The sequence below is a fragment of the Ursus maritimus genome, unplaced genomic scaffold (genome assembly GCF_017311325.1).
Source record: "Ursus maritimus isolate PB19 unplaced genomic scaffold, ASM1731132v1 scaffold_34, whole genome shotgun sequence".
Classification (NCBI taxonomy): Eukaryota; Metazoa; Chordata; class Mammalia; order Carnivora; family Ursidae; genus Ursus; species Ursus maritimus.
In genome coordinates this window covers 19647249-19659515 of record NW_024426008.1, presented here as the reverse complement: position 1 = coordinate 19659515, position 12267 = coordinate 19647249, and the positions used below count along the sequence as shown (strand labels likewise).

General features: G+C 46.7%; 1 protein-coding gene across 1 annotated transcript in view; it reads right to left on the bottom strand.

Moving 5' to 3' along the window:
• Nucleotides 1-12055, bottom strand: part of DMRT1 (doublesex and mab-3 related transcription factor 1) — a 101158-nt gene extending 89103 nt beyond the window's left edge. Inside the window, exons 1-2 of the mRNA XM_040620287.1 lie at nucleotides 11714-12055; nucleotides 8046-8229 (exon numbers count right to left, since the gene is read on the bottom strand). Coding sequence (XP_040476221.1) covers nucleotides 8046-8229; nucleotides 11714-12055 — 526 coding nt within the window. The remainder of the gene's footprint in view (nucleotides 1-8045; nucleotides 8230-11713) is intronic.
• Between the last annotated feature and the right edge of the window lie 212 nt (nucleotides 12056-12267).

Below are 12267 nucleotides of genomic sequence, written 5' to 3'. Positions count from 1 at the left end.
CCACCCAGACGCCCCTACTGAACATTAATTTTAAAAATGAGTAATAAATGGGGGCGCCTGGGTGGCACAGCAGTTAGGCGTCTGCCTTCAGCTCAGGGCGTGATCCCGGCGTTATGGGATCGAGCCCCACATCAGGCTCCTCCACTAAGAGCCTGCTTCTTCCTCTCCCGCTCCCCCTGCTTGTGTTCCCTCTCTCGCTGGCTGTCTCTATCTCTGTCAAATAAATAAATAAAATCTTTAAAAAAAAAAAAAGAGTAATAAATGTATGCTACAGCATGAATAAACCTCACTAACATCAGGAGAAGCAAAAGAAGCCAGACACAAAAGGTCACATACATGATTCCATTTCTATGAGGTGTCCAAATATGTGAAATGTCCAGAGTAGGCAAATCTATGGCAACAGAAAATATATTAGTGGTTGTCTAGGGCTGGCATGGGGCGTAGGTGGGGAGTGACTGCTAACGGAGACAGTTTCTTTTCAGGAGGAGACAAAAAATGTTCCACAATTAGAGGCTGGTGATGGTTGCCCAACTCTGCGAATTTACTAAAAAACAATGAGTTGCATACTTTGAATAGATTAACTGTATAGTATGTGGATTACACACTGAGTCGTTCAATTATGTTTGAATTTTTAGCATTTTGAAAATTCCAAAATACATTTAAAAGAAATCACAAAACAAAACTTAAAAATGCACCTTGAACATCAATGAACTTACTCTCTGACATCTGCAGATGGGTTCATGACCACAGGTCTAATGTTTTAAAACAATTTCCAAGGAACCATCACTGTCCACTCACTCAGCAAAGGTTTACTGACCATTTACTGTAAAGCCAGGTACTGCTCTGAGCCGTGCACATCAACACAGTGATGAACAAAATGCACTCCCGGCCCCTAAGATTAATTTCCACAAAGGAGATACAGATGTAAACCTAGGAAACGTTTTCACGTCTTTTGTGGTTTAAACCCTGTATTTATCCTTTTTAAAAAAGATTTCATTTATTTATTTATTTGAGAAAGAGAAAGGAAATGTGAGCAGGGGGAGGGGCAGAAAACAGGGAGAGAGAATCTCAGGCAGACTTCACACTGAGCGTGGAGCCCAATGTGGGGCTCAATCCCGGAGCCTAAATCAAGGGTCAGATGCTTAACTGACTGAGCGTCCCAGAAGCTCCCCTGTATTTACCTTTTTTTGTGGCTGTAGGTGTTTTCCAAATTTTCTTTTTAGCCAAAGTTAGACCAGAAGGTTACTTCCTGTGTATTCTGTTGCTTACAACTACCGTACGTAAATACTATCTACGGAGAATTTCTATCAGGCCATTAATTGCCATATCTGACATTAAGTGAAGACTGCCCTTGAAATAAATAAAACTGATTAAGATATTATCTAAAGCAACAGATATCAAATGATCAGTACCATGACTCTTCAGTGTTCCCCCCCTTTTTTTTTTTTTAAAGATTTTTTATTAATTCATTTGACAGAGATAGAGACAGCCAGCGAGAGAGGGAACACAAGCAGGGGGAGTGGGAGAGGAAGAAGCAGGCTCCCAGCGGAGGAGCCTGATGTGGGGCTCGATCCCAGAACGCTGGGATCACGCCCTGAGCCGAAGGCAGACGCTTAACGACTAAGCCACCCAGGCGCCCCAAGTGTTCCCTTTTTTATTTAAGCCTCCAACTATTGCTTCAGTGTAAGGAGTTTTGTTTTGTTAGACATCCTGAAAATTTCCTTGACTCTGAAAGTAAAATTGGGAAATACTTTTATCGAAAGTCTTCTTAAAAACGAACACCTACGCTTTCTATTCTACTAGAAATTGATAACACTATCTAAAAATCAGTGGAGCTGATCTTTTGTAAGTAGCCAGAATCCTTCAAAAGTGAATTCTCAAAGTGATTTAGATAAAATGCTTTGGGTGTTCATTCAAATAAAGTCCTTCTTTTTGTACAATATTGGAAAACTGCAAAGATAAAAACTGAAATGTTATTTTAAATCTATCTAACTCCACCCAGGATTTTCAGGTCAGTGAAACAACTCTGTATAAAACGAGTGGTGAATGTATGTTGTCATGAATCTGTCCAAACCCACAGCACACACCACACCGAGAGTGGATCCTCACGTGGACTACAGCCGTCAGGTGGTAATGTGTCAGCACAGGTTCAACTGTACCAGACGTCCGGCTCTGGTGGGGGAGGTGGATTAGTAGGGCAAGTTGTGCCTGTGGGGGGAGGGGGCATACGGGAAATCTCTGTACCTTTCTCTACATTCTGACGTGAACCTAGAACTGCTCTGAAGAATAAAGTTTAGGGGCGCCTGGGTGGCTCAGTTGTGAAGCGTTGCCTTTGGCTCCGGTCATGATCCCAGGGTCCAGGGATCAAGCCCCGCATCAGCTACTTGCTCAGCGGGAGCCTGCTTCTCCCTCTGCCTGCCACTCCCCCTTCTTGTACTCACGCTCTCTTTCTGGCAAATCAGTAAATAAAATCTTTTTAAAAATCTATAAACCTCAATTGTTTGCTCATTAGCCACATTTCTTACCAGTAAAAACTGCGTGGGCACAGGACTCCTTAAATTTTCAAACTGCCCCATTTCACGTCTATAAAGCACTTAAACGCACAGAAGATACACAACAAAAATGTGTTCCCCTACCAGCATGTGCTCTGTCTGTATGCTGAAGAGAGAAATTACTACTAAAGGGGTGACACAAAGGGGGAGGGTCCCATCACTACCAGACACAGACCTAACTGACCCTTCCAACACGGGAAGGCACGGGAAAGCAGGCCACGGGCCCTAGGAGGCCAGGCTGCAGCGGGAAAGCCAGAGACGGTAGGAGGTGGTCTGATGTGAGGGAGTGTGAATGTGAGTGTGTGTGGAAGTCCAGGGTGTTCCAGAAGGGAGGGCCCCAAGGGCGATAACATTCAGGTCCTTTTTTACAAAGGACACACAGGCAGAACCAAATGCTCTACAATGCAACCGTTCATCTGCCAGTGGTGTGCGGAAAAGGAGAGGCCGGGACTACACAGACCTGGGGGGGGAACAGCCTCGGGCTGGCTGCTTGGGGTGGAAAAGTGGACTATCAAACAAAACAAAGACGAACCCAGATATCAAAGCAGAAGAATGTGAGAGTCTTTTTAAAGTCAGCGGACCATTTTGAAAATTAAAATTTATCAATTTTATGCTAAAATTCAAAATGAAAAGCCACGAGATAATGCTGACATTGCTTTAATTCACTGTTATTTATAATTTAAAAAAACCTCACTTTTTGGGGGAGATCCTGCTAGTGTAAGAAATAGCAATGAACAGGGCACTGTTTCAGAAGGCTATTTCCTCCACACTAATACCCACAATTATAGATGACAATAACAGTAAGAATCGATCACACCCATTGTTCTAGGAATCTTTGGTCGGTGTTTTGGTTGATTTTTAGCCAATCTCTGGTTAAGGATGGTAGAGATGTTTGGTACGTTATCCTACTCTGAGAAGTCCGTTCTCTAATAAATGAAATGACAGCTTGGTAATAAACCCAATTTCCTTCACAGCATCCTTAGAGTTCAGCTAATAATCTCAGCGATAATTCTTGGGCGCGTTCCACTCTCACTTGGGCACTTTTGGGAGCCAAAAGGAGATAACTAAGAAACTTCAAGGACATAAAAATCTACTGAATTTCACTAAGCTACTGACTGCCCTTATAGACACTTAACATTAGGGATTAGAAAGAGAAGGGGAGCAGCTTGCCCCCGTGTGAGCCAGGTTGACAGGGCCCCCATCATCTGACCCCACCGACAACCTTCACCCCTCCCTAAACAATTTCAAGTCCCAGCCTTTCATATCCATATAATGGGATGTTAGCCCGTTGTACAATATTAAGCTGTTGTAAGTAAAGGAAAAAACCCTAATTACACACCATTGGGAATAATACACCGCCATTATGTTAAATACATAAATAATATATATCTAGGAAAGCTAGAGAAAGACACATGAGCCTCTACGGTCAGCGAGTAATCCTGAAATGCCAAACAGAAGCGACTTGCAGGCTGGGATTGGAAGGACAATCCCACTTCACTTAATATGCTTTTATACTCTGCTTCCCACTTACATGAAGTGTTATTTTAAATAAATCCCACTCTCTGGAAATGTAATATAAGCTCTACCTGTTAGCAGCAAACTATCTTCAGAAGCTGGGCCCCATGTGATGCATGAAACTTGAAGACACTCTTCAGTCTGTCTGTCTTTTCTCCCTCTCCTTCACCTTCTCTCCTCCCTTTCTTTTCCTCCCTCTTCTTCTCTATTGATGTAGTTTACCTCTACTGGCATTTCTGTCTTTTCTCTTGCTCATACCCCAGCTCAGTCTAGAAGTTACCCATCTCGACTGAAGAGCCTTGGTGCTAATCCTGGGGAACGAGCCCATGTATCTCCAGCTCCTGCCTCATGGAGGTGGACTGGCAAGGGTAGAGCGCCCTGCCCGTGGCAGGCAAAGCCTCCAGAGCGATGCCTCCAGAGCCCAGGAGCACAGCACAAGACTGGCTTCGCGTTCCCCTCCCTCTGTGTGTCGATTTAAGACTCCAAAATGACTCCAAGGTTTACCAGCTCCAGAGACAAAGAAGGGAATATGGTCACAACCTCCTTGACCCTGAACCTCCTATCTTGCTCCCCTGCTGCTTCTATTTGTAACTTTCCCTGTTGCCACTCTGAAATGCTCTGCCAGAAGGCCTTTGTCATGCTGAACTCCACCTCGCCTGAGATCATTCTATGAAGGCCTGTCTTGGGGCAGACAACCTAACTGTGGCATCCCTTCCCCCAAGGTGCAATGCAGGACACCAGGCTAAACCAAGTTCACCTATGGTGCCCCGCAAACTGCCCAGCCTGGATGTTTATCCATCACTGGCCGTTCAGTCCCTGTATTCTTCCCCCATGAAGATCAGTGGCCGCAGCCGTCTATGACAACAGTGAATGGCAGGACTTTTGCTCCTAACATTCTTATTTGCCCAGCAGCCCTAAATCCCTTCTGAGGATTAAACCACAGCCTCTGATTTCAATTGTCTATTTCCTAAGGAAACATGGCAACTGCTCCCAGTCTCCCTCCACAGGCAGGTAAAATGGAAAATCCATGGGCTTTGGGACCATACAGCCCTGGAATGAATTCCAGCTCAACTCAGCTTTATTCTGGGGCACCTTCCTTACCAACTGGTTTCCTTATCTGCAAATGGGAATAGTTCCTGCCTGGTATTTGTGAAAATCAAAGGAGTCATTCCCCTCTTTATTCCTCTGACACACCCCTTTCCCATTTCAGCCCTCCAGCTAAATCCACCAGACCAGCCCTGACCTGGTATTATTTGGAAATCAACCTCGAAATGTAAAGATCCTATCTCTGCTAGATAGACTCCATCCTTCCTATCAAAAGGGAAGTCTGGAAAGCCTTGTAAGCATATATTATGAGCAACCAAACTAAGAAAAGAAAATATGATTCTCCTTGATAACCACAGCACCCACAGCCCCAGCAACAGAGTGACCGGCACACACACCTCTACCTGCTGCGCAGAGAAGAGGGCTCCGTCCCTCACTGGCTTTCTTCAGCGCCTGCCCACCTTCACCTTCATTATAACGGTCAAGACTCAGTCTTCAAAACCCTCAAAGACCTTCTCCCTCATTTTTGATAAGAGAAAACAGGCCCAGAGAGCTTAAGTAACTTGTTCAAAGTTGCACAGCAAGTAAGTGGCAGGCAGCTGAGTAACTGTAGCCCAGCTGGTGGGCAAAGCAAACTAAGTAAGCCATGACAGGCTTAGTTAAGAGAAACCACATGGTGAGGCTGTATTTCAGGGGGTTTAGCAGACTCTGAAGATGTTCTGTGAATCTCAGTGTATGTTTTTAGTATGTAATACAGTGGACTATTGAACAACACAGATCTGAACTGCAAGGGTCCACCTCTATGCTGATTTTTTCGATAAATATGGTAGTAGTATTAATGCATTTTCTCCCCCTTATGATTTTCTTCCAACATTTTCTTCTCTCTAGCTTACCTGGTTGTAAAAATACAGTGTATAATACATATAACATACAAAATATCCATTAATTGATTGTATACTGTTATTTCTAAGGCTTTTAGTCAACAGTAGGCTATTGGCAGTTAAGTTTTTGGAGAGTCAAAAGTTAACAGGTGCATTTCTGACTGCGCAGGGTGGGGGTGGGGGTGTTGTCCAAGGGTCAACAGTATGGGTATTTATTTGCCAAGAGGATTTCACAGATCTTTGGTGGATTTCTTAGAACTCCTGCATTCTAGACTAGTGCCATTAAATGGAACTCTGAGAAAAATGGAAACGCACTTTCCAACAATTTAAATAATTAAAACCTGAGCTAGATGTGCTTACAGGGCACTTGAAATGTGGCTCATGCAACTGAGGAGATGAAGGTTTTAAACATTTCAACATGTTTTACAGTGGTAAAATACACATAACATGAAGTCTACCATCTTACCCATTTTTAAATGGACGCTTCAGCGATACTGAGCACATTCACAATGTTGTGTGACCGTCACCACACCATCCACCTCCATAGCTCTTTTCATCTGGTAAACTGAGACTCTCTCCATGAAAAGGAACTCTCCCTTTCCTCCGCCCCGCCCCTCACCCCAGTCCCTGGCAACCACCGTTCTACTTTCTGTCCCCATGATTCTGATGACTTTAGGTAAGTAAGGACAACCATACACAGCATCTGCCTTTTTGTGACGGCGTATTTCACTCGGCATAATACCCTCGAGGTGATCCAAGCTGTAGCATGGGGCAGGATTTGCTCCCTTCTGAAGGCTGAGTAATACTCCACCGTGCGTAGAGACCACATTTTGCTTATCCATTCAGTGGTCAATGGACACTCAGGTTGCTCCCACATTTTAGCTATCGTGAATGCTACTATCAACACGGGTGTACAAGTATCTCTGAGACCCTGCTTTCAATTCTTTTGGGTAAACACCCAGAAGTGGAATTGTTGAGTCATCTGCTAATTCTATATTTAAGTTTTGAGGAAGTGCCATATCGTTTTCTATAGCAGCTGCACCATTTTACATTTCTATTGAGAATGCACAAAGGTTCTGATTTTTCCCCATCTTTGCCGATATTGTTATTTTCTGGGGTTTTTTCGTTTTGTGTTTTGTTTTTTTGATGGCAGCCACACTAATGGGTGTGAAGTGGTATTTCACTGTCGTTTTGATTTGCATTTCCCTAGTGATTACTAATGTTAACTATATACCTTTTTCGGTTCAATGTTTTCATTTTATTTCATTGTAATTTGATTGAACTTAAATGGCCGTATGTGGCTAGGGGCTTCCATACTGGACAGTGCAGCTCTAGACCACAACGATTCTCGGGGTAACTGGAGACCCAGGGCAGTAAGCACAAGGAACTCTGGAGGCAGATGGACCAATTCAGATATGTTCTAATTCTGTGGACTTAGCCAGTCACTTACACTTGCCACACCGCAGTCTTTACATGTATAAACCAGAGTTAGTACAACCAGATTACTCTAGCTAACAATGAAATAAAACGAGCCAGCATGCTTACAGCCCCTGGTACAGTCTTAGCACACGGAAGAGAATCAAAGTCAATGGGACATGCCTCCCTTCACTTCCCAATGCCCCCCAAAACTGGACACCTAGGAGTTGGCCTTTTCAGACACTTTCCCCAAATGCATTGCAGTCCTTGCCAGAGAAATGCACTTCCAGTTCTAGGAAACAAGGATCGTTAGCTCCCTCCAAGGGAACCCCATTAACGGAGGGTAGATGAAATCTGGCATCTCAGCCCTCTGATAATCAATGAGTCTGACTCTTGTCCAGATTCAGACTTAGCTAATAACCAACAGGAAAGTGAGCTATCAAACCTCCAATTCTAGAATTCCTGGCCATCTCCTTTAGGAAGCAGCCAAAAACAGACCCTCAGAAGAACTCTTTAAGAAAACTCTCTAAGTTCTTCTGGATGTGATGTGTGGCTCCGGAGAGTCCTGAGACCGGTTTTGTGGTCAAGGCCCTTCTCCCATCCTGGACGGCGACCACGTGAGCCCCAGGCCTCTTACCTGATGCTGCAGTGGTGGGGGTGCTGGCCGGCGCGGGCTGCGACGGGCTGTTGCTCTCGGTCATCAGGCAGGGATTGCTGCCATTGCTCTCTCTCTTGACAAGCAGCTCAGCAGCGCTGGGCAGCGGGATAGGGTGGCTGATGCCCAGTTCTTCCTCCTGGGCCTGCTGCCTTCTCAGGGCCACCTAGAAGCGCAGGGCAGCAAGTCAGCCTCCAGTGCTCCAAAATCACTTGCACGGCTTTGCCAAAACCCCCAGAGCCCCGGTCACCCCAGATATCATGATTCATGAGCTCCAGGAGTAAGGTCTGAGATTCTCGCATTCCTTTTGAATGGTACCCAGGTAACCAGGATGTGAAGCCAAAGCTGAGAAATGGTGTCTAGCCCATAATAGGTCAAAAAATGTCCGTGACACAAATGAGTATGCAGAGCAGGAAATAAGGCGGGCCGAAGTGAGGGCTAGGGAGGATCAGGAAAAACTGCAGAGTCAGCCAAGCAGAGGAGTTCCATGTGAAGAGAAGTTGGCATTGATGGATTAGGAAGAAAGGAAAATGGGATCGCTCACTCCTTCGTTCCACACATTTGTAAAAGGCCACTGTACTGGGGCCAGCGACCAGCAAGATACAGTAAGATTAGATTAGATCCCAAGGTACTCACGGCTTAAAAGCAGGAAAAGGAGGCAGGCAAATATGCAAGGGCAACTAAACACGAAATGTGGCAAAAACCATGGAAGAGGGACACATCAATCCCACAGCAGGACTCTGGCGGCAGAAATGGCTTTAAGGATTAAGAATTAGCCAGAAGTGGTACTGGAAGAGGGCCTTGAAGAACAGAATGAGTAACACTTGCACAGGCAAGAATGAAGGGGCAGAACAATTCAGAGCAAGGGAGCAGGGTGGGCAGGAAAGGCAGGGGCTACTTAGGAAACCCCTGCAGGGCCTTGCTCTCTGGAATGGAGGGAGCCTACAGAGCAGTAATGGGGGAAAGGGGCTGGAATAGGGAGTTGAAGTCCCTGGAGAAGGAAGAGGCTTCAGGTAGAAGGTCTTCTATGCCAGCAGGACAGAAGGAGCCACAACTGAGGGTATAAGGGACCTAAACTATCTAAGAGACTCCTCATGGTCCCTCTTCAACTTATCTGCTTTTAAATAACATTGTTAAAGTTTGCAAAAAAAAAAAGTGTAAAGAAATAAATTGTACTTTTGCCTACTACATGTAACAAAAAAGGAGACTTTCTGTTGGAACTTGACTATTGGTGATAGTGAAATGAGAAAATAAAACATCTGTACCTCAGAGGCTGAAATAGAAGCCAAAAGTTGAAATCAAAATGGTAATCCACAACTACTATTTATTGTTTCAGGAAAATTGTAGTCCAGACTTAGCAAGCTGATTAACTTGCAAATAATTTTACTCTTAACAAGAGTCTTCAACTTACAAAAGCATCCTTAAATAATCAATTAAGATTAAATGATTAAGCTTCAGTCTTGGATTTTTCTATTTTTGAACCAAGTTCAGAAACAGAATTTTAAGGATCTGACCAAAAAATAGCGACAAAAAAATACCCACAAATGTTTGAAGTATGTCAATGCATGCTTATACCCTGATTTACACAAATCCCATGCATGCACAAAATTCACAGCGCATTTATTACACATGCCATAAACTAAGGACACTTTTATAAAATCCTCTCACAGATTTTAAAGAAAAGCTATTGAATAAGGGAAGATGGGGCAATTGATTAAAACGCAATTATTTTAGGGTCATATCGAAGAGCACTTTCACACTATTTGGGAAAGAAAAAATGGCGGGTACGTGAAATTTTACAGGATTTCACCTAGCACAGCCCAAGCCTTCTGGTGTGGAAAATGCTGAAGTTCATATTATAGAAGTAATTCTGAGTCACTTTTGTTTTTAACCTTTTTTGTTTTTAGCCTTTTTGCACGTTGGTGCCCCTATTAAATAAAGCTTATTCAAAATGAATGGTCCTCCTTAAATACATGTTTTTATGACATTTTGAGGAAAAGTCCTCTTTCAAGCATACTCTCCGCACCCAGTATTTAAAACAACTCAATGTTCAGAAGATTTTTCTACCTACAAATACAACTCCAACGTCCCTAAGGCTTTTTCAGTAAACTCACTGCGATGCATTTTAACGCTGCACCAGGGTAATCTCTTCACCCCTATAGATTACGCTAAAAAGCCATAAAAAAGCGCTAAGGAGAACCCTGTATGCCCACGACTGCACTGGCAATCGGTGAAGCCAACACATATCCAATTTGAGACACATTTTTAAAAAATGAGATGTACATAAAAACCATAATCTTTAAGCATTTACACAGCCTTTTTAAAACACTCTTCTATGAATTATTTTCCAGAGGGTACTTACACGTTCCCAGCCAAAAGTTGCACATCGTTAGGAAACATTTCTTTGGTATCTTTTCATCTTAAATAAACTGTCTTAAAAGGATGAAACAAATTTTAGCTGGAAAGAATGTATATTATTCTCTCCCAAAAAATCCTTTTCAGGATACCAAACGACGTTGACAATTTCGGTTTAAGATGCTAAACTCCCGTCCTGCTTAGGACGGTTTAAAAAAACTATAGACAAACCCTCAAACCCGTGCCCTTTTCCCCCTTGCGCTTACTTTTAAAAATTCTTAAGTGTTTTTGAAAACAGACTCAGAATAACCAGCACCTGAGGGAGTCAGGTCGAGGGAGCAGAAGTTCGAAAACTCATTCTACCCCCGCGGCGCTCAAAATGGCTGAAGCGCGCGGCGCGGACCCGCGGGCGGCGAGCTCGAAGAGGCCGCCGGGAGCTCGGCGGGGACCACGCGGCGCCCGCGCGCGCTGCCGCGACTTTTCCAGAAGAACCACGCGACGCGCACGGTACCCGGAAGAGCGGCGGCCGCCGTCCCCGCCAGTCGCCCGAGCGGGCGCCTTCCCGCACCCTCTGCCGTGTGAGCGCTAGTCTCTGCTCAGGGGCGGGGATCCTAGGGCCTCCCGAGGCGGGTGGGCTCCCCAACTCTCTGTTCGGACAGCGCGGTCGGAGATCTGCCGGACCCCTCCCCCTCCGGCAGGGCGACCCCGGCAACTCTCTGCTCTGAAAGCAGGCGCAGAGATCCTGGGGACCTCCGAAGGCGCGAACCCTGCAACTCTGTGCTCTGAAAAAACGGTCGGAGATCCTAGGAATTTTCTGGGGACCTCCGAGGGCGCGAACCCCGCGACTCTGCTGTAGGGCGGGATCAGGGATCAGGGACTGCTGAACTGAGAGAGCCCCGCAACTTACTGCTCCGGAAGCAGGATCGGAGATCCTGGGGATGGATTTTTGGGACCTCCGACAGGGCGAACCCCCTAACTCTCTGCTGGAGGGGGGGTCAGGGATCCCGGGACTCCCAACGAGCGAACCCCGCAACTCTGCTAAAGGTCGGGATCAGGGATCCCTCGGAGAACGAACAAACCCGGCAAGCTCCCTGCTCCGCGGGCTGGGATCCCAGAGGACTCCCGGCCCTGCGAGCCTGGCGTGGCGCGAAGCTGGGAGCCATGGGCCCTGCGCGCCGCGGCCGTCGGCGAGCTCCACCGCCTCTCTCCGGAACCCCGACACCGCGTGGCGCCCACCTGGCCCGAGGGACTTTAAGTTAGGGGCTGACCCTCGGTTTCCCGACGCCCGCACTCACCTGGGCGGCCATCACGCGCTGTCTCTCAGCGATCAGGTTGCACTTCTTGCACTGGCAGTCCCGCCACATGCAGAAGCGCTTGTGGCCCTTGAGCGGCGACGCGTAGCCGTGGTTCCTGCATCGCGCGCACTTGGGCAGCCGCGGGGACTTCTTGCTCCCGGAGCCCGTGCCCGACGCCCCCGAGCCGCCGCCGCCGGCCCCGGCGCCCGTGCCACCGGTGCTCCCAAGCAGCGCCCCAGCAGCTTTGCTAAAGCCGCTGGCCTTGCCCTGCGGGGGTGCCCCAGCGGCGTGCGGGGCCTCCGAAGATGCAGAGGGCTTGCTGAATGCGTCGTCGTTGGGCATGGTGTCCCAGGGAGACGCGCGAGGACCCTCCGGGTCCCTCTCCGGTCTGGAGACGGCTGCAGGGGAAGAGCACAGCCAAAGGCGAGGCTCCCCGGGAAAGGCGCAGAAGGCGTGTGCGCTGCAGCCGGAGGTGCAGCCCGAGTGGCGAGGTCTGGACACACAACGCCTAGACTAGTGGGGGGTTGTGCCCTTTTCTTTCTTTTGGCGCGCGC